At 36.9% G+C, this 22807-nt stretch overlaps 1 protein-coding gene across 1 annotated transcript in view; it reads left to right on the forward strand.

Annotated features, from left to right (window-relative positions):
- Positions 1–22807, forward strand: part of LOC118635912 (vascular endothelial growth factor receptor kdr-like) — a 143440-nt gene that overhangs the window by 34827 nt on the left and 85806 nt on the right. The window contains exons 7-9 of the mRNA XM_036270957.1: positions 4000–4150; positions 7408–7528; positions 22102–22210. Of these exons, the coding sequence (XP_036126850.1) occupies positions 4000–4150; positions 7408–7528; positions 22102–22210 (381 nt within the window). The remainder of the gene's footprint in view (positions 1–3999; positions 4151–7407; positions 7529–22101; positions 22211–22807) is intronic.

Consider the following 22807-nt stretch of genomic DNA (forward strand, 5'->3'; position numbering starts at 1 on the left):
AACTGAGGTACGTGCCCTTAGTGGGAACCGAACCCGGGCCTCTCTGGACCGCAGGCTGATGCTCTAACCACTGAGCCAAACCGGCCAGGGCAATTTTTTCAGATCTAAATACAAAGCTTTTCAAGTGTACTTTTAAAAACAACTCTCCTCCCTCAAACCTGCAATATATATATAATAATTCACAATTAGCTTATTTCTTTATTGGACTCATGGTGTTCAGGCTTGCATAAAGAATTGCTGTTTGAATCTTTTGTATGGTTCTTTGCACACTCAAGTCATATTAATTACCATTATATGCTCACTCGATGATACCACTATTTGAAAATGACTAAAGAAAGTGGGTAGGCTTTTTTCAAGTTCTCAGCTCTGTGGAACCTTGAGACAACTTGCCCCAACTCAGTTATGTTTAATTCCAAAAGAAACTGTAGCTGGAATTAACTTAAGCAATCAGTGATGGTGTTCTGAGCTACCAAGTGCCCACCATGATAGTGATTAGTTTACCCAACCAAACTTAAAAGGACATAATTAAATATGATGTCTATTTGGAATAATTATGTAGGAATTAACCTTCTGAGTCACTTGTGGCCTTCTTGACATGTTTGTGATTCAGGGGAATCATAAAACAATGGTGGGAAATGGGACAGTTGTCACTCTCGTATGGCTGTGAATGCATTTAAAACAATGGATCCTGTGACTCTGTAAAGAGTAGGTATTTGGTCCTGAGCTTCCACTCTCTGCCTGGAGCTCTATAAGACATTCTCAGGAAAGTCAAGAAATCCCAGGAATAAAGGGACTTTTATGCCAATATTCTTATACAAGCAGTGCCTTATTTACTGCCTGGCATGGTATATAGCACCCAAGAGGCACTCAAGAAATATTTATTGAATGGGTTAAGAATCCTGTAAACTCAAACAGCCACAAAAAATCAGTGCTGAAAGAGATGCAATAACTACTTAAACTTAATCCACTCCCAGTCTGGCAGATTGGGTAACTGAGGTCCAAAAGGGGAAGAAACCTAAACATACCTGTCCTGTTCTAAGACAGGTATGCCTGTAAATTCAGATGTGTTTATAGTAAAGGGACTTAGAATTATGACAAGATATCCCCTTTTCTAAGATTTTCAATCAGTGCTTATATGAATGTAAATGTTCAGAGCCGTAAAGGGTGACACTAGCCCTGTTAGACTTAATTCTCTAACTGTACTCTTTGGGTCCAGCTTGATTTTTTATTTCATCTATCCATTCATCCTCTTATTCTCATGTGTATTTGTTCTTTACAAAACACCAAACAAAAGCAAATATTCTTAATTATTCCCACAAGACTTTTGAAAGGAAACAGGTCTATTATCTCATCCAACATTGAAAGACAAAGACTCCAACCCCGTTTTTGACATGTCAGTCATATGTCCCTTCATTCCCAAGTCCTTAAGACTGGAGCCAAGACTGCACTCAATGAAGAAAAATAATCTCTGAGATCATGGAAAATGGGGACAATACGTGTTGATCCTAAAATTCATTTACCAGAGGAAATCCGGTGACTGTCCTTATTTTACTTGCTTCAAACAAAGGAAAGGAGCAGGACAAGGAAATTGTGTGAAGGGGAGGTGGGACTTGACTCCAGATGGAGCCAGGAATAGATATTCTATCCCTAGAGGTAGTCATTGTGAGGGCCACAGGTTCAAGGGCAGTACTGCTCTCAGCCAGGGACACACATTTATATTAGCTGTTCTTTTCCTAGAATTTGGGTGTTTCACAGGCTGAAAGAGCCAATTTTCCAGTCCTCCCACTCTCATCTAGAGATATTTGTTGAGCCTAGAGAAGGTAAAAACCCTTTTAGAGTTTGATGTGACAGCCACAAGAAGCTGGAAAGGAAAGATATTGCTGATCTTGGGCTAGAAGCTAAAGCTGGTCAGGCTTGGAAGAGGAGAAGTAGAAGAAGAGTGTGGGAGAGAAAATTAAAGGCAGATTGCCAAGGGAGAATCAGTGGGCAACAGTTTACAGTCCCCAGGAAAAAAGCATTAGTCAAGGATGAAAGAAGCCTGGTTAGTCTGCCCTTCGACCCATCATGCTGAGCATTTTTGGATGTGAATATAATAAAGGCCTGACAGTTAACTCTTACATTATCTGTGAAGAAATACAACTCGGGTTAGTTTTATATAGGAATGCTCAAACTACCAAACCACATTCTTACATTTTTAAAGGTTTGAGGATTTTGCAGCAACATTAGAGGCAGCAACATAGGAAAGCAGAGTGGAATTCTGTTCTGTCTGTCACATGACACAGGACTCTGGCCCAACCCTTTCAAACATGAATTTATTGAGCACTTATAATGCACCTGGCACTGACTATACTAAGCTATGAAGTTACAATAGGGAGCAACACTGATAAGAGTTTCATCTGTTACTGAGCTCCTGTTCTTTTTTTTTGTTGTTGTTCAGATAGAGCGGGAGGGAGAGAGAGGAAGAGAGAGAGAGAGAAACATCGATGTGAACGGACACATCAAGTGGCTGCCACCCGCACGACCAACCAGGGCCGGGGACAAACTGCAACCGAGGTACATGCCCTTAGCGGGAATCGAACCCGGGTCTCTCTGTACCGCAGGCCAACGCTCCAACCGCTAAGCCAAACCGGCCAGGGCTGAGCTCCTGTTCTTGCAGTGATTGGTGGAATGTGGAAGTAAAGGAGAATGAGAGAACAAGTATTACACATGGGTTTCTGACTGAGGTGATGAACAGATTACTGAAATGAAGATGAATAGGGGAAGAGGGAAGTGAGGAGTTTTCTTTTTGAATGAAGACACAGTGTAGTGGTTATAAACCTGAGTGCTTGAATCAGATTATCTAGGTTTAATTCCTCACTTTACCACTTTACCAACCTTGGGCCAGTTACTTTTCTCTGCATCTTAGTTTATTCGTCTGTAAAACAGAGCTGAAGGAAACCCATTCCTTGTGGGATGTTATGAAGTTAAATGAGATACTATTTATAAAAAGCACTTAAAAACAGTGCCTGAGACTTGGTAAGTGCTATATATGTTTGATATTATTTTATTATTATTATTATTATTTATTGGAAATATTGAGTTTGTGATATTTATGGGACAGAGAAGGCTTTGGAGCTAGACTACCAGAGTTCATAATCCAGCTCTTCCACTTACTAGCTGTGTGACTTTCTGAAAGCTACTTAATATTTCAATCTCTTTATCTGTAAGTAGGGATAAACACAATATCAACCTTACAGGGTGAGGATTAAATGAATTCATTTGCACAAAATGCTTAGAACAGTGCCTTGCACCTAGCTTAATTAACCACTATTAATGTTAGTAACAATGATGTTATTAGTATTATCATTCAACTAGAGAAGTAGAGCAAGAAGTTGGATATATAGGGAGGGAACTCAGGAATGAGAGTCCTGCAAATCATGTAGAAGCCTATTATTGTTACTGGTTTTCTTAAATCCAAATGCAAACAATACATGTTACTTAAGATAAAAAAAATCCTACTGTTAGCTTGTGTAATTAAGTTCAACTTATAACTCTTAGGCACCGACTTTGTGCCCAGGGTGCAGAGGTGAACCTGATGTCAGTCCTGCCATTAGTAAGCTTCCAATACAGAAGACTATTTTGAAATAAACACATTCTGCCTTTTGGGGCCTTGGATTTACTTCTCTTCAACAAAGCTCTATTGTGCCTACTACAGGTGAAATATTAAAACTAATCACAAGCAGGGCACAGGCATTTACCAGTCAGGTAATGCTTTAGTGCAGGCATGGAGTGTTAGAGGTCTCTGTTGGGTCAGATATTAACCCTTGCATTGCTGGGTCATGGGGATGACATGGGGAAGGGCCTATTCATGGGGAGGAACCAGGGGGAAGCAGGTATTTATAAACTGATGTAGAAATATTTTCAATATTCTGACTGTTGGGATTCCTGTACTGGTAGTGCAGCTAAATTATCAGCCCTGGTGTGGGACCTTAATCTCTGCCATTTTCTCCTCTTGTCCAGAAAAACCTAAAATCTACGAGAAGGATACAGATTTGAAGAACATTCAACCAATACTCCTAGGCAGTGAGAACGTCCTTCGCTGTACAGCAAGTGGCCTGCCTGTGCCCTCCTTCATGTGGGCCTGGGAGCCCTGCAGCCAGAAAGACGAGCTGTAAGTGACTTTCAGGCCAAAGGACCCTGCATGGTCTAGACTCTCGGGTTTCCTGTTACTGGCACAATTGACTGGCAGTCTTAAGATCTTACCAGGAGATTTTCTCTTCCATGTGATATGACAGGTATTCTCAGTGATCTTGGAATGGGGCCTGGGAAGCCAAAAGAAGGGGTAGTACTCCAATAGCTGCCAAAGCCCAGGTTTTGGCCAGTTCTTTCCAAAGTTACAGCCTCAAATTAGAGGTAGAAGTGATTGTTATGGTTCACAGGCCTGGGAAATTTGGGTTTAGATTGTGATTGAAGATTTAAGTGGGAGAGGAACAAAATAGGGCAGGTTTCCAAATATTTGTCATTGCATGGAAAAAAATAGTACTGGGCGTGGAAAGTGGACATGTCTCATCTGTTTGAGAACTGCTTATATGATAAGCCTGATTGAAATAGTAACCCTATAATGGGAAAATCTGTCAGCAAATAGCATTTTTAGATCACAGCACAGTCATTCAGCCTCCTGTGATCCTAGTGTAGAAGGCAGGACAGGGGTTATTCTTCCCCAGTAACAAATAGAGACATGGAGGCTAAGGGAAATAAATTACTTACTTAACACAACACAGGAGTCAAGAGAAATATCACAATGAGAATCAGGCATCCTGACTCTTACCTCTTAAGAGCTTCCATTTATTGAAGCCCTACTATATGCCTAAAACATATTAGATACTTTGATTTTTGCTCTGTGGCAATAAGCTCTATTTCAAAGTGTCTACTTCAGTCACCTCTAGAATAATGAGTCATATGTGGCCCCTATATGGATTAAAAAAAATACTCTGGCCAGGTAGCTCAGCTAGTCAGAGTGTCATCCCTATACAGCCAGATTGCATGTTTGATCCCCAGTCAGGGCACATACAATAAGCAACCGATGAATGCATAAATAAGTGGAACAACAAATTGATGTTTCTCTCTCTCTCAAAAATCAATAAATAAACATTTTTAAAAGAATTAGAAAACAATAAAAGGAAAACTCAGAGAGGCAAAGTGAATTGCCCCAAATCCCAGAGTAGGCAGTATTTAAGAAAAGTCCATCAATGCTCATCCATCTACCACAGAACTTTTCTACAGGCTTGACACATGCGACAAACTCTCCTTTGCCATAACTCTGAAAGGGTACAGAGGACAGTTCACTCAGGTCTTCTTTGTTGTCTGAACGGTGACATATTAGTTGACCATGGAGGTTCATCTTAAATCACTGCTGAACTATATTGAAGGTTGAGTTTTAAGCACATGGTAATGAATGAGGGGATATCAGTAGGGGATAAACTCTGATTGGGAATGTCAACACTGGAAATCCCATTTGGAAGGCCCAGAGTTTTAGGATGTGGCCTTGGTTCACAGAAAAATGTAGGGGATATAGTTCTCAGACCAAGACCTAGATCTTCCCATTGAAGGAGCTGGCAGTCTATGTCTCACAGGTACTTTCTAGACGGCTCTATAAGCCAGCTCTACTCAATTGCTTCCTTCCTACACATAGTACTTCAGAAGCATACTTATCTATTCTCAGTAGACACCAGGATAAGATTGTTGGTGGGAGGAATAACAGTGGTCCTATCCACTTACTTACTTTGGTTCTGCGCTGCCTCCTTCACTCTGACATTCTGGAATTCCCAAGTCACTTCCATTCTCAATCAGCTAAGATACAGTAAACCCAGTTACATTTTTTTTTTTTTTTTGCACCTTTCTATTTGGAAGAAAAGGGAAGGGTGTAGTGAATACTTCCCCTGGGAAAATGACTTTTCCAAGTGCTCCTCCAAACAAAGTTTTCATTAAGTAAACAGTTATTGATTACCTACTCTATTTTAGAAACCATACTAGACCATATCTCTCACATTTATATAAAAATCGAATGAAGCAAATATTAGCCATATCATGAGCTTGTTTAGAGATTCAGATCTTGATTGTACATAAAGAACAAAAAGGAGTATGATGGGGGCAGGACCTACTTTGGATTTTAAAAAATGACATCTTTTGGCAAAGAAATACTTTATGAGGAAGAATGATTTAACCTCAGAGTTAAAGAATAGGTGCCAGCCATGCAGATAGTAATGCAACAGAAATATAATATAATGTAAGGCCAGTCTAAGCCGCATATGTAATTTTGAATTGTTTAGTAGCTACATTATGCAAAGTAAAAAAAATTAATTTTAATATTTTTGACCCAATATATCCAAAATATTGTCGTCTCATAAGCAATCAATATAAAATATTAATGAGATATTTTCAGTCTTTTTTCATATTGTCTTTGAAACTTTGTGTATATTCTATACTTACAGAATATTTAAAGTGCTTATTAAGATCTCCAAATAAGTCCACAATGTAACTAATATCAGCTCCATTTAACAGTTGGGGAAACTGAGTCTCAGAAAAGGGGAAGCGAGCTGTCAGAAACCACACAAGCTAGCAGTGCTTGGGTTGAATTTCAGTTGTGCTGAATACAAGTTTAGTACCTTATCATTCCCTCTAGTAATCTGCTTTTCTGGATATCTTCGCTGATCAACAGCTCCCCAGAACTATTCTCATGAACCTCTCTTCTTCACTTAAGGTTCAGATTAAGAAAGTTCATTCAGGAGGAGATACCAGTAAAGGAGAATCTTATAGGGCTTCATATTCTATATCAGCCTAGAAAAATGGGTATGGACTAATAAGAATAATACTCTTATGCTCATGGACCTCCAGCCACACAGGACTCCTTGCTCCTCTAATATGTCAGGCATGCTGCCAGCTCAGGACCTTTGCATTTTCTGTTTCCTCCACCTGTAATTGTCTTCCCCAGAAATCTTTATGGCTTACATTTGTGTTTTTTTTTAAGACTGTGTTCAAATGTCACCTCCTTAGAGAGACCTTCCCTGATCATTTTGTCTTCTAAATTTTATGACTTCTTTAAATTTTTTTTCTTTATTGATTTTTAGAGAGAGAGAAACATTGATGAGAGAGAACATGGATTGGCTGCTTCCTGCACGCCCCCCACTGGGGATTTTGCCCACAACCTGGGCATGTGCTCTGACTGGGATCAAACCAGCGACCTCTAGGTGCATGGGTCAATGCTCAATCACTAAGCCACACTAGCCAGGCTAAATTTTGTGACTTCTTATCCAGAATTCTCTGGGTGACATATCTTCCTAGACTAGAAGATACACTATCTGCAGTACTTGTTATGCTTCATACCCTTTCTATTGACCAGATGGTAAATACTGTCTCATTCTTTCCCAGGTGTATGGAACGAGGCAAGCGGATCCAGTTTTCCAATGAGACTCTGAAAAATGATCTCCCTATAGGCAACAGGATCCTGTCCATTGAGGAGATAGTAGTGACAAATGGAGAAAAGACAAAGGTAGACCTCTGGGGGTTGCTGTGGTAAAAGCAACCTCATAAACTGCATATGAGTAGGGCTGCTAGTCAGACACTTGATGTAACATTCCAGGAATGCCTGAGATCTAGGGTTGGGTTGAAGACTGTTGATTATAAAAACCAAGCTTTAGTAGTGATGTTGCTTTCTTTTTTTAATTTTTCAATTACTGTTGACATTTAATATTATTTTTTATTCATTTCAGGTGTACAGCATAGTGGTTAGACATTTATATGTTATGAAGTGATACCCTTGATAAGTCTAATACCCACCTGACACTGTACATAGTTATTAGAATATTATGGACCATATCCCTATGCTGTACTTCACATCACTGTGACTGTTTGTAACTACAAATGTGTACTTCTTAAAACTTTCACTTTTTTCACCCAGCCCTCCAACACCCCTCTCATCTGGCAATTCTCAGTTTGTTGTCTGTATCTATGAGTCTGTTTTGTTCTATTTATTTATTTATTTTTAACTTTATTTTTATTGTTGACATTATTACAGATGTCCCCATTCCTCTCCCCCTTTGCCCACCTCCACCCAGCCCTCACACCCCTTCCCTCTGGCCATGTCCACACTGTTGTCTGTGTCTATGGGTTATGCATATATGTTCTTTGGCTATCCTTTCACCTTCTTCCATCCAGTTTTCCTTCTTTCCTCCCCTCTTACAGCTGTCAGTCTCTTCCATGTATCCATGCCTCTGTTCTATTTTGTTTGTCAGTTTATTTTGTTGATTAGATTCCACATATAAGCGAGATCATATGGTATTTGTCTTTCTCTGACTTGCTTATTTCACTTAGCATAATAATCTCCAGGTCTATCCAAGCTGTCACAATATAAGAGTTCCTTCTTTTTTATGGCCACATGGTACTTTTTTGTTTTTATTTATCTTGCTCTTTAGATTTGATGTGTAAGTGAAATCATATGGTACTCGCCTTTCTTTATCTGACTTATTTGACTTAGCAAAATACCCTCTAGGTCCATCTATGTTGTCGCAAATAGCGAGATTTCATTCTTTTTTAAGGCCAAATAATATTCCATTGTGTATACAAATATACCACATCTTTTTTCTCCATTTATCTATCAATAGACAACAAGGTTGCTTTCATGTCTTGGCTATTATAAGTCAGGCTACAATGAACGTAGGGTTCTGCATATCTTTTCAAATAAATATTTTTTATTTTCTTCAGATAAATACACAGAAATGAGTTGCTGGGTTGTGTGGAAGCTCAATTTTTAATTTTTTGAGGAATCACCATATTGTTTTCCATAGTGGCTGCACCAATTGAACATCCAATTTAAAAAATGGGCAAAGACCTGAATAGACACGTCTCCAAAGTGGACATACGAATGGGAATAGACATATGAAAAAAATGCTCAATGTCTCTAATCATCAGAGAGGTGCTAATTAAAACTACAATGAGATATCATCTCACACCTGCCAGAATGGCTACTATTAATAAATCAATGAACAACAAATGCTGATGAGGGTGTGGAGAGAAGAGGATTCTAGTACACTGCTGGTGGGAATGCAGACTGGTGCAGCCACTATGGAAAACAATATGGTGTTTCCTCAAAAAATTAAAAATGGAACTACCATTTGACCCAATGATCCCACTTCTGGGAATTTATCCTAGGAATCCCAAAATACCAGTCAGAAAGAATACATGCACCCCTATGTTCATGGTAGTGTTATTTTAAATAAACAAGATCTGGAAACAGCCCAAATACACATCAGTAGATGAGTGGATAAAAAAGCTGTGGTACATTTATACCATGGAATACTATGTGGCTGTAAAAAAGAAGGAACTCTTACCCTTTGTGACAGCATGGAGGGACCTGGAGAATATTATGTTAAGCAAAATAAGCCATGCAGAGAAAGACAATACCATATGATGTCACGTATAAGTGGAATCTAATGAAGAAAATAAATTGATGAATCAAATAGGACCAAAGGCATGGATACATCGAACACACTGTATCAGCAGGGTGGGGGTGATGAGGACTGTAAGAGATTAGCTAAAGCATAGCTCAGGGATACACACAACAATGTGGTGAAGACTGGGGCTGAGTAGATGAGGCAAAGGAGGAGAAAATGGGGGACATCTTAATGTCAACAATACAATAAAAATATAAATAAAATACAAGTAAAGATCTTGATTAAAAAAAAAGATAAAGTTGACAAACCTTCAGCCAAACTCAGACAGAAAAGGTGAAAACCCAAATAAATAAAACTATAAATAAAGGAGAAGTTACAACCAACATTACAGAAATGCAAAGAATTATTGAAGATTACTACTAACAATTATATGAGAAAAACATTGACAATCTAGAAGAAATGATAAATTCTAGAGGTATATAATCTGCCACGATGGAACCAGGAAGGAAAAGAAAAGCTAAACAGCTCATTTACTAGCAATGATATTGTAGCAGTAGTAAAAAAAGAAAAGAAAAGAAAACAAAACAAAAACTATGTTCAATGGGGTAAAGACAACAATAACAAAAAAACTTCCCAACAAATAAAAGTCAAGAACAATTAATCTTTAGAAGTGAATTTTACCAAACATGTAAAGAAGAATTAACGCCTATCCTTCTTAATATTACAAATAATTGAAGAAAAAATGTTTCCAATCTCATTCTACAACATCAGAATTACCGTGATACCAAAACCAGACAAAGACATTACAAAAAAAAGAAAGTGTGTGGTATATGGGTGCTCATTGCACTTACTATTTTGTATCAAGTAAGTCTGAACATTAAAAAGAATTGTAGGGCCCTGGCTGGTTTGGCTCAGTGGTTAGAGCGTCGGCCTGCGGTCCAGAGAGACCCGGGTTCAGTTCCCGCTAAGGGCACGTACCTTGGTTGCAGTTTGTCCCCGGCCCTGGTAGGTCGTGCCGGTGGCAGCCACTCGATGTGTTCCTTTCACGTCGATGTTTCTCTCTCTCTCTCTGTTCCTCTCTCTCCCTCCCACTCTACCTGAACAAAAAATGGAAAAATGTCCTCGGGTCAGGATTTAAAAAAAAAAAAAAAAAAAAGAATTGTAGGGAAAAAAGCAAAATAGAAAGAAAAAAATAAAATTACCGGTCAATATCCATGATGAACATACATGCAGAATTTCTCAACAAATTATTAGTAAATCGGATTCAACAATACATTAAAATGATAATATACCATGACCAAGTGGGATTTATCCCAGGGATACAGGGAAGGTGCAGCATCTATAAATCAAACAATGGATGCATCACTAACAAAATACAGGATAAAATCATATTATCATCCCAATATGTGCAGAAAAAGCATTTGACAAAACTCAACATCCTTTTATAATACTTTCAACAAAGGGTTTATAGAAGGAACATTATTCAACATAATGAAGCATATACATGAAAAAAACATCATACTCAATGGTGAAAAGCACAAAGCTTTTCCTCTAAGATGAGGAATAAGAAAATAAAGCTCATTCTCATTACTTATATTTAATATAATATTGGATGTCCTAGCCACAGCAGATAAGGGGAAAATAGGCATCCAAATCAAAAAGAAAAAAGTAAAACTTGTACTATTTTTAGATGACATGACACAATATATAAAAAAACCTAAAAATCCCACTCATAGAACTAATAAATAAATTCAACAAAGTTACAGAATACCAAATCAATACACAGGAATATGTTGTGTTTCTGTACATGAATGAAGAATGATCACAAGGAGAAATTAAAATAACAATCCCATTTACAATATAATAAAGAAACATAAATTACCTAGTAATAAATTTAAACAGAGTAGAAATACCTATTCTCTGAAAATTATAAGACATTAAAGAAGGAAATCAAAGAGGGTACAAATAAAGGGAAGGATATACCATACTCATGGATTGGAAGAATTAATATCATTAAAAAACTCTTACTACCTAAAGCAGTATACAGATTCAATACAATCTCTATTAAAATATCAATGGTATTCTTCTCAGAAGCAGAACAACTAATCATAAAATTTATATAGAATTACAAAAGACCCTGAAGAGCCAATGCAACTTTGACCAAACAAACAAACAAAAAAAGTGGTAGGTATCACACTCCCCTATTTCAAGCTGTATTACAAGCTACAATAACCAAAACAGTATGGTACTGGCATAAAAATATATAGAGGTATATAGATTAATGAAATAGAACAGAAATCCCAGAAATAAATCCTCATTTATGTGGTCATTTAATCTACAACAAAGGAGGCAGGGATATACAATGGGGTAAATACAGGTTCTTCAATAAGCGGTGCAGGGAAAACTGGAGAGATACTTGCAAAAAATAAAATTGGACTGCTTTCTTATGGCATATATAAAAATAAACTCATCCGTCAGTATTTCCATAAATCCACTTTGAAGGCATGATCTGAAAATTTATTCCCAGAAAACTATTTTAGAATAAGTCACAGTCCTTTCCATGGATTTTCAAGGCGAAGCTCTTTGTAAATGCATCAGAGTAAAACAGTGACTGTCTACGAATGACAAAACAAAAAACAAAAATCTTCAAATGGCATGGTTATACATCTGATTACAATGCAGTTGACACAGAACCCTGTCCTTCCTGCAAGACTTAATAACATTCTAGAATAACAATCAGAGTTAAAAATGAAAGTATATCAGAATTTGTAGACCCTTGGAGATGTTTGTATAATCTCTAGAACACCATTTCAATATAGTTCCATTTTACCAAAATAGTTCAATTTTTTTCAACTTAATTATAATGTTTAACTCTTAAAAACATTGATTTTAAAAAAAATGACAAGTAATTAATATTCCTCAGATGAACAAATACATTTTGTAACTTCCAGAAACAGGCTTTTTTTTCATTGGAAAGTACACTTACATTTTTAAGAGGCATAACATAGATAACATAACCTTGACAACTCTTAAGAGGCTGGAGAAAAGCCAGGGGGAAGAAGAGAGGTATCAGGTGCTGTGGCTTGTTCCCAGGACTGCAGCAACTCCTAGGCCTCCAGTGGCTTCAGTGTAAAAGTGTCATTTTTTCCTTTGCAAGGGGGAGTGGCCCCCTGCCGTTTCTACTGCCTGCATAAGCGCACCTCTGCAGCTCCAGCCCTCCAGGATAAGGACTTGAAGCATTTAGAAGATTTATTTCCCCATATTTCTCTTTCTAAGTAGAATTCCTATGATGTAACAGCATGAAAGCTTGCACATAAGAGATCTTATTCCTATTTACCAGACCTTTGGCAAAATGATTCTAATTAGTCATTGACTTAAATTGACCAGTTAGTTAAAATACAACCTAATGGGCTCTCTGATGGAACCAAGACCAATCCCCTTGTTTCAAAACAGAAGCAAAAGCAAAATCTAAGGCTAAGAAGAGATTAAAACAAATGAGTTCAAAATAGCAACAATCCAAGCAAGTCCCCAAAGATAAGAAAACAAGCAAAGAGCAATTATAACCAAAGTTTCATTTCAGACAAAGGAGAGCTCTCAGACAGAAAGGGATTCCCTCCCACAGAGGAACTGGGATTAAAGTCACGGAATTTTATCCTCTGCCAAAACGGTACCACAGATGACTTGTTGCCAAGTCCCAGATGGGTATTAAGCCCAGACGGCAGTGATAGAGGACTCCCGGAGTGCACACTGGTTTGACTTAACCCAGTCTGTTGACTCCCCAGAGACCTGTTTCCTTTCACCAGTTAAGTGGTTCAGGTGACTGATGCCTTGAGAGGGAGATCAGGGAGAGTCCCCAAGACAGAGAGAACTCTCAGCAACTGCTGGGAAGTTCCTGCAATCCCTGCCATGGGGTCTGCCTGCCACCAGCAGCTGGGACCCTCAGTTAATTGGAATATGCCCCCATCTTCAAACAAATTAAACTAAGCAATAAAGACACATCCAACAAAACACTCTTATATACAATATTTACAGGTGTGCACAACAGATAGAAAAGAGCATATGGCTCATCATACCCTCTTATCTGTATAGCCACAGAATCAGACAGAATGCCCTGAGTTAGGAAGCCAACTGAAGCAGAGCAATGTCTTGACCCAAAGCAGGTCAGGTTCAGAGACTAGTCAAAGACCACTGGGGGTGGGGTTCTCTTGCAACCCAGAGCTGATCAGGCTCAATCCATACAAAGTAGTACTCGATTCAACTTGAGTGAAATGATGAGTATTGACGGAACCGAAAGTGGAACTCAACAGGAAAATTCCTGGCAGTGCTGCAAATAAGAAGAGTCCCAATTTTAGCCCTGGGATCCCCCTGTCCAGGCAGCCAGCTATATCTCTGGTACTTACCCTGGGAAAGTCCCACTTTTCAGTCCTGCTACAGTCACTAAATTTGAAACCTGACATAAAATCAAATCTGTCCCCGCGGGTCACTACTGAGCCAATACAGAGACAAGGTTGAATCATTTATGAGTGTTTATTTTATGTTGCTGGCAATATGGAGTGAACAGCAGGTATGATACAAAAAATTTAAAAAAATTAAAAAAAAATAAAAAAACCTGCTCTCTGACATTTTATTTTAAACAAATTCTTATATAGGGTTAATTGGTAGAGGGAAAAAAATCTAAAGTTAGTGAATTCCCAGTGTCTGCCTTCTTTTGTTGTCCTTGCAAAGATTAGCCTTAGAACACTGCAAAGATTAGTCTAGAACACTGCCTCCCTTCAGATAGGTTCTGGCCTTGATCAGGGCTCCAGGCTGCTTTATCTTCAGGGCCTGTTCTCCTTCTTGTAACATCCTTCAGTTTCCCAGAGTCTGTAAGAAAAAAATCTCTGCTTTATAGTGAGTAGCTATTAAATACCTGTGATTCTATTTTTATTATGTGTTCCTCCCCTATCACTTCCACTTGTTTGTATCTTCCTCTATTTCTTTTTTTAATGTCCTATAGTTTTCTGAGTACAGGTCTTTTATCTCCTTGGTTAAGTTTATTCCTAGGTACTTTATTATTTTTTGTTGTTTCAATGGTAAATGGGATTTTTATAAGTTTCTCTTTCTGAGAGTTCATTATCACTATATAAAAATGCCATAGATTTCTGAATGTGAATTTTGTATCCTGAAACTTTGCCAAATTCATTTATTAAATCTAATCATTTTGGTGGAGTCTTTAAGGTTTTCTATGTGCAATATTATGTCATCTGAAAATAGTGATATTTTTACTTCCTCCTTTCTGATTTGGATCCCTTTTATTTTTTCTTCTTGTCTGATTGCTATAGCTAGGGATTCCAGTACTATGTTGAATAAGAGTGGTGAAAGCAGACATCTCTGTCTTGTTCCTGTTCTTAAGGGAAATGCTTTTACTTTTAGCCCATTGAGTATGATGTTGGCTGTAGGTTTTTCATATATGGACTTTATTATGTTGAGGTATGACCCCTCTATTCCTACTTTGCTGAGAGTTTTTATCATAAATGGGTACCAGATATTGTAGAATACTCTTTCTGCATCTATTGATATGATCATGTGATTTTATCTTTCATTTTGTTTATGTGATGTATCACATTTATTGATTTGTGGATATTGCACCAATCTTGCATCCTCAGAATATATCCCACTTGGTCTTTATTTTAATTTTTATTGAATTTATTGAGTTATGTAGATTAATAAAATTGTATAGGTTTCAGGTGTATAATTATAATACATCATCTGTAAGTTCAAGTATGCTTCCATCACCATCCATCCTCCTTTACCCTCTTCTACTTCTCCCCATCCCCATTTCTCTCTGGTAATCACCATTCTGTTGTCTATGTCTAACAGATTTTTTGCTTAATCCCTTCACCAATTTCAACCAGCCCCCCAAAACCCTTCCCCTCCAACATCTGTCAGTCTGTTCCTTCTATCTATAAGCCTATTTCCAATTTGTATGTCAGTTCATTTTGTTCATTAGATTCTACATTATAAGTGAAATCATATGGTATTTGTCTTTGTATGACTGACTTATTTCACTTAACACAATACCTTCTAGTTCCTTCCATGCTGCTATAAAAAGGAATAGTTCCTTCTTTATTACGGCCAAGTAATATTCCATTGTGTAAGTGTGCCACAGCTTTTCTATCCACTCATCTATTGATAGGCACTTGGGCTGCTTCCAAATTTTGGCTCTTGTGAATGACACTGCAATGAACCTAGGGATTTATATATTCTTTTGAATTAGTGTTTCAGGTTTAATCAAATATATTCCCAGAAATGGAATTTTGGGGTCAGAAGGCAGTTACAGTTTTAATTTTTTGAGGAAACTCCATACTGTTTTACACAGTGGCTGCACTGATGTGCATTTCCACTAACAGTGCACAATGGTTCCCTTTTCTCCACATCCTCACCAACACTTGTTGTTTGTTGATTTATTGATGATAGCCATTCTGGCAGGTGTGAGGTGATGCCTCATTGTCATTTTAATTTGCATTTATTTGATAATTAGTGATGTTGAGCATCTTTTCGTATGTTTATTGTCCATCTGTATGTACGCTTTGGAGAAGTGTCCAGTTCCTTTGCCCATTTTTAAAATTTTGTTAAATTTATTGAGGTGATTTTGGTTAATAAAACCATACAGTTTTTAAGTGTACAACTGAATAAAACATGATCTGTGTACTGCATCATGTGCTCACAATCCAATTTCAAGTCTCTTTCCATCCCCATTTATCTCCCCTTTGCCTATTTCCACCTCCCACCACCCCCTTTTTCCTTTGGCTGTCACCATACTGTTGTCCATGACTATGTATAATATATATATTATATTATATATATAATTATGATTTTTGCTTAATCCCTTTACTTGTTTTTCACTCAGTCCCTCAACCCACCTCCCATCTTACAGCTATCAATCTGTTTTATGTGTCTATGCTCCAGTTTCTATTTTTTAAACTTATTTTGTTGATTAGATTCCACATATAAGTGAGATCATATGGTATTTGTCTTTCTCTGGCTTATTTCACTTTGCTCATTTTTAAATTGGATTGTTTGGTTTTTATGGTATTAAGTTATATAAGTTCTTTATAATTTTGGATATTGACCTCTTATCAGATGTGTCATTGGAAAATATGTTCTCCCATTCAGTGGGTTGTCTTTTCAGTTTGTTGATAGTTTCCTTTGCTGTGTAAAAACTTTTAAATTTTGAAGTAGTCCCATCTGTGTATTTTTTATTTGTTTTTCTTGCTTGAGAAGATATATCAGAAAAATATTGCTATGAGAAATGTCTGAGATTTTACTACATATGTTTTCTTCTATGATTTTTATGATTTTGAGTCTTACATTTAAGTCTTTAATCCATTTTGAGTTTATTCTTATATATGGTGTAAGAAAGTGGTCTAATTTTAATTTTTTGCATGTATTTGTCCAATTTTCCCATTGAATAGACTCTCTTTACCCCTTTGCATATTCTTGCTTTCTTTGTCAAATATTAATTCACCATAAAGGCATGGGTTTATTTCTGGGCTCTCTATTATCTTCCATTGATCTATATGTTTGTTTTTATGCTAGTACCATGCCGTTTTGAATATTGTGGCCTTGCAGTATAGCTTGATATAAGGTAGCATGATTCCTCCACCTTTTTTCTTCTTTCTTAAAAATGCCATGGCTATTTGAGGTCTTTTTTTGTTCCATATAAATTTTGGAATATTTGTTCTAGTTCTGTGAAATATACCATTGATATCTTTATAAGAATATCATTGAAATTAGAGATTGCTTTGAGTAGTATGGAAATTTTAATGATGTTGAATTTTCCTATCCACAAACATGGTATATGCTTCTACTTATTTGTATCTTCTTATATTTCTTCGATGTCTTATACTTTTCTAAGTACAATTCTTTGACATCCATGATTAAATTTATTCCTAGGTAGTTTATTTTTCTGATGCAAGTGTAAATAGGATGCATTTTTGTTTCCCTTTCTGATAGTTCATTATCAGTATGTAAAAATGTAAATGCTTTTTTGGATATTTATTTTGTATCTTGCAATTTTACTGAATTCATTTACCAGTTCTCATAGTTTGTTGGTGGAATCTTTAGGGTTCTCTATTTATGATATCATGTCTTTTGCAAATAATGACAGTTTTACTTCTTCTTTTCCAATTTGGATGCCTTTTATTTCCTCTTCTTATTTCATTGTCATGTCTAGGACTTCTAGTACTATGTTGAATAAGAGTGTTAAAAGCAGACATCCAAACCTGGCCAGTTTGGCTCAGCAGTTGGAATGTCGGCCTGCAGACCAAAGAGTCTCAGATTCTATTTCAGCCAAGGACATATACCTTGGTTGTAGTTCGGTCCCAGCCCTGGTCGGGGTTGTTTGGGAGGCAACCAATTGATGTGTCTCTCTCATGTTGCTGTTTCTTTTTCTCTCTCTCTCCCCCTTCCATTCTATCTGAAGATAAATGGAAAAATATTCTCTAGTGTGGATTTAAAAAAGTGGACATCCCTTTCTTGTTCTTTTCTTAAGGAAAATGCTTTTAGTTTTTGCCCATTGAGTATAATAATCGCTGTGGGTTTGTCATATACGTATGGCCTTTATTATGTTGAGGTATGTTCCCTGTATTCCCACTTTGCTGAGAGGTTTTTTTTTTATCCTCGCCCGAGGACATTTTTCAATATTTTGTTCAGATAGAGTGGGAGGGAGGGAGAGAGGGAGAGAGAGAGAGAGAGAGAGAGAGAGAGAGAGAGAGAGAGAGAGAAACATCGACGTGAAAGGGACACATCGAGTGGTTGCCACCTGCACAACCCAACCAGGGCCGGGGACAAACTGCAACCGAGGTACGTGCCCTTAGCGGGAACCGAACCCGGGTCTCTCCGGACTGCAGGCCAACGCTCTAACCGCTGAGTCAAACCGGCCAGGGCAAGAGTTTTGTTGTTGTTTTTATCATAAATGGGTTCTGCTTCTATTGATGTGATGTGATTTTTATCCTCCACTTTGTTTGTGTGGTGTGTCACGTTTATTGATTTACAGATATTGTACCAACCTTGTATCCCTAAAATAAATCCCACTTCATCATGGTATATGATCTTTTTAATGTATTGCTAGATCTGGTTTGCTAATATTTTGTTGATGATTTTAGCTTCTATGTTCATCATGGATAATGGCCTCTAATTTTCTTTCTTTGTAGTGTATCTGTTTTTGTAATTAGGATCATGTTGACCTCATAAAATAAGTTTGAGAGTCTTTTCTTCTATTGAATTTTTCTCAAGTAGTTTAAGAAAAATAGATGTCAGCCTGTACACCACTTCCACATCTCTGGGACTACTCCATTCCTCAGACTGTTATGTTCATTATATTCCACAAATAAGTGAGATCATATGATGCTTGTCTTTCTGTTTGGCTTGTTTCGCTTGGACAGGGTGGGGAGGGAGTGGGAAGGAAGCATCAGTGGGGGGAAAAGGAGAAACATCTGTAACAAAAATAAATAAATTAAAAAAAATAGATGTCAAGTTTTTTTAATGTTTTGTAAAATTCACCTGTGAAAGTTCATGGTCCAGAACTTTTGTTTACTGGGACTTTTTGATTACTATTTTAATTTTATTAGTTGTATTGGGTCTATTCATATTTTCTGATTCTGTCTGATTCAGTTTATAAAATTGTATGTTTCTAGAAATGTATCCATTTCTTTCAGATTTTCCAGTGTGTTTTCATACAGTTGTTTGTAATATTTTCTTAAAATCCTTTGCATTTCTATGATGTCAGTTTGCTATTGTAGTTGTAACAGATTACAAAAAACTTGGCAGCTTAATACGACACAAATATATTATCTTACTGTTCTGTAAGTCATAAGTATATGTAAAGTGTGGCTCTGCTGGATCCCCTGCTTAGAGTCTCACAAGATTGAAATTAAGGCATTGACAAGGCTGCATTTCTTTCTGGAAGCTGTAAGAAAAAAATCTACTTTCAAGCTCATTTGGGTTGTAGGATTGCTGTCCCTTTCCCTTGTTGGCTGTTGGCTGGAAGTGGTTCTTAGCTTCTAGAGGCTTCCTACATTCCCTGGTCATGGCATCTTACTCTAAATTCAAAGCTAGCAACCTCATGTTTAGTCCTTTTCATGCCTTGAATCTTGCTCTGCCTCCCTCTTGTGCTGTATCACTCTAAGTGTTCTACCTCCACTTCCACTTTTAGGAGCCCATGTGATTACATTGGGCCAACCTATAAATCCAAGATTGTCTCCTAATATCATATTGGTTGATTAGCAGCCTTAATTCCATCTGCAAAGTCTCTTTTGCCATGCAAGGCAGGTCATAAGGTCAAAATCCATCTTACTATAAGGCATAACCCAACAGAGTGCTCAAGTGACAATTCTACACAAAATCAAAATTTGTGAGCTTAGTGACAAATCTTGGACAGTAAAAGAAGCAGGTAGAGAAAGATTTTGAATGATTAATTTTATTTAAAATTAAACAAAATCCAATTCTTTTTGGAAGCTTTATTTATGCTCTTCTCAAACTGATTTCTGTTCCAGCTCAGTCTGGTCATGTATTAATTGTGTGAGACCTCAGTTGGTTAGGCTAGAGGGAATGGCACAAAAGGTAAGAGCTGTAAAGAACCTCAGAGCTCATCTTGTCTATTATACACACAATGCAGATGAGGAAAGTGAAATCCAGAAAGGTAACAATTCTCTAGCCAATTGATGGTATAACTGCAACTAGAATCTAGGTATCCTCACTCTTAATCCAGTGTGTCGTATCCAATTGACTATGTCTCACTGTGGAAAATACAGTTGTATATTTTAAAGAAATAATTTGTTCCCAGTTTTCTTTCCTCCTTCCTTCCTTCCTTCCTTCCTTCCTTCCTTCCTTCCTTCCTTCCTTCCTTCCTTCCTTCCTTCCTTCCTTCCTCTGCCTCAACAAAAAACAGCAATGTCATAACAAGGATAAATAATTGTGGAAGCACACACTGTAAACCAGCACTGCAAGAGAAAGCAAGTGTTCCTACCCAGTGACAACAACAGGAAACAGGACTTTCTCAGCTGAAAAAGTAGCCAATGAACCTGCCTTTTCAGGATCTACATGACACACCCTGCAGATTGATGCCACAGCCTCAAGGAAAAATATTATTTTTAAGCAGTCATACCCTAATAATGACTTGAACTCAAATTGATGAATATCAACTATTTAGTGTGGTGTATTCTGTAACTCCATAGCTTGAGACAAGACAATTTCAGGGTAAAAAAATAATTTGATCTAGTAAATATCAATGAGAAAATATTTTCCCCATATGCCTCTTGATAAACTGATTATGAAAGAAATATAGTTGATGAGAGAAAGCAAGTAGGAAAAAGCTCTTTCTTGCCAACAGAATCCTTAGTTTTCACCCATGCTCCACTCTTAGATAATGAGGTACATTTTGTTCTTCAGAGCCCAATTATTCAGCTTAGTCTTTATCTAAACTTCTTTCATCTTCTCCATCTACCTTTAAAATTTTATGGTTATCTCCATAACAGTCAATGAATAAGAAAAGAGAACAAATAGTTCAAACTTCTGAGGAATATAAGCCAAAGGTTAATGGGAAAGAGGTTAACTCTAATGGTTAAAAAAATGAGACTTGGATTTTTCACTTTCTTCACATAGATTTATTATTATTATTACACTAACCAGAGTGATTGTTATCTCTTCTGAATTCCTTTAATTTTCAAGGCAGTAAAATACAGTGGTGAAAAACAGGGATTCTTGAGTGAAACTATAGTTCTATGTTTGAATGTCACTTCCATTATTTCTGAGCTTTCTGACTCTCAGTGGGTTATTTTGTTTCTGTAAGCCCCAGTTTTTTAATTGTTTCTACATTATAGAGTTGTTGAGAAGACTAAATGAGGTAAAATGAGATAGCAAATAAAAAATACTTATTATTGTGCTTGACACAGACTTAAAAGTATTAACATTATTTGTTATTGTTTTGAAACTTATGCTGACTTGTGAAATTAACTCTTATATGGCAGGTCTGTGAATTATTCTATTTTTGTATCTGTTTCCTCATGAAATTGAATAATTTCTCATTTTTAGTCCCTTTCCAAGAGATCAACATTAAAAGAATACCTAGAAAAAATATTTGTTCAATGAGTGAATGAATGAATAATAAATAAATAAATAAATAAATAAATAAATAAATAAATAAATCCCCACTTCCCAGGTAAACCTAATGCATTAGTCAAGATGGCCCAGGTTTTGCTATGAAAACAACTCCAAAATTTTATTGGTTCAAAATCACAAAGGTTTGTATCTTACCTATGCCATATTTCCAACTATACATCAGCAGGAGTTTTTTTTTTTTTTTTTTTTTTTAATTATTATAGCCATTTAGGGATGTAGGCTGCAGATTAGCCATCATCTCAGATGTTGCTGATTGTTATGCCAGAAAGAAAGAACCATGAAGTATGTCACCATTGTAATTAAGTGCTCCAGTTTCTAAACTACCAACATCACTTCCTTTCTCAAATCTTTGGCCAGAAATAAGTCACATGGCCTCACTCAAGCATGAGGGATTCAGGAAGGAAAAATCTGCTATGTGCCTGAAAAGGGCAAGAATCAGAAATATATGGTGAATAGCATTAATAACTACTATACCTTGATAACTGGTATTAATATATTGCTTCTCTCTCTTTAGACGCTGAGCACCCTGAAGATATTGACCAGCAACATTTCTGGTATATACTACTGCATAGCTATAAACAAGGTTGGCATTGATGAGAGAAGCATACGTTTCTATGTCTCAGGTAAATTCTGAACTGGGGAGGATAAAGCAGGTAGGGCAGGTCTTCTAGGATGTGATTAGAGATGCATGGGAAATGTGCCTTTTCTCAGCCAGCTCAACTCCAGGCCTGCAAAGTTAACTGAAAATCTATAATTGAGAGCTCATTATTTGAGGTTAAGGCAAAATCTTGCTGAAATGCAAATATCCTGGAAGGGCAACACATTAAGTTAGTATTAGACATTAACACCTTAGCAAGAATCTGATTGTTATAATTTTCCTTTGTTTTTAGTTTTATTTATGGTAGTCCCAGCTGCCTCACATCATGACTTAATTTACTTCTTTCAATGTCTGGTTAAAATTGAGTTTCAATCAATAATCTAGATAATAGTTGATGAGAATTAAATCTCAGGAGTTGATATCTGAAATTGTGCAGAACTCAATTTTATTATAATTTTATATTATTTATTTTTAAAATAATTTTGGGGTGTTACTGGTCAATAAGATTATATAGCTTTTTAAAAATTTATCTTTATTGTTGAATTGACATGCCTGTCACCCAAAGTCAAATAATCTTCCATCAACATATGCTGTTGTCTGTGTCTATGAGTTTTTGTTTGTT

This window comes from Molossus molossus, unplaced genomic scaffold, assembly GCF_014108415.1.
Source record: "Molossus molossus isolate mMolMol1 unplaced genomic scaffold, mMolMol1.p scaffold_m16_p_2, whole genome shotgun sequence".
NCBI lineage: Eukaryota > Metazoa > Chordata > Mammalia > Chiroptera > Molossidae > Molossus > Molossus molossus.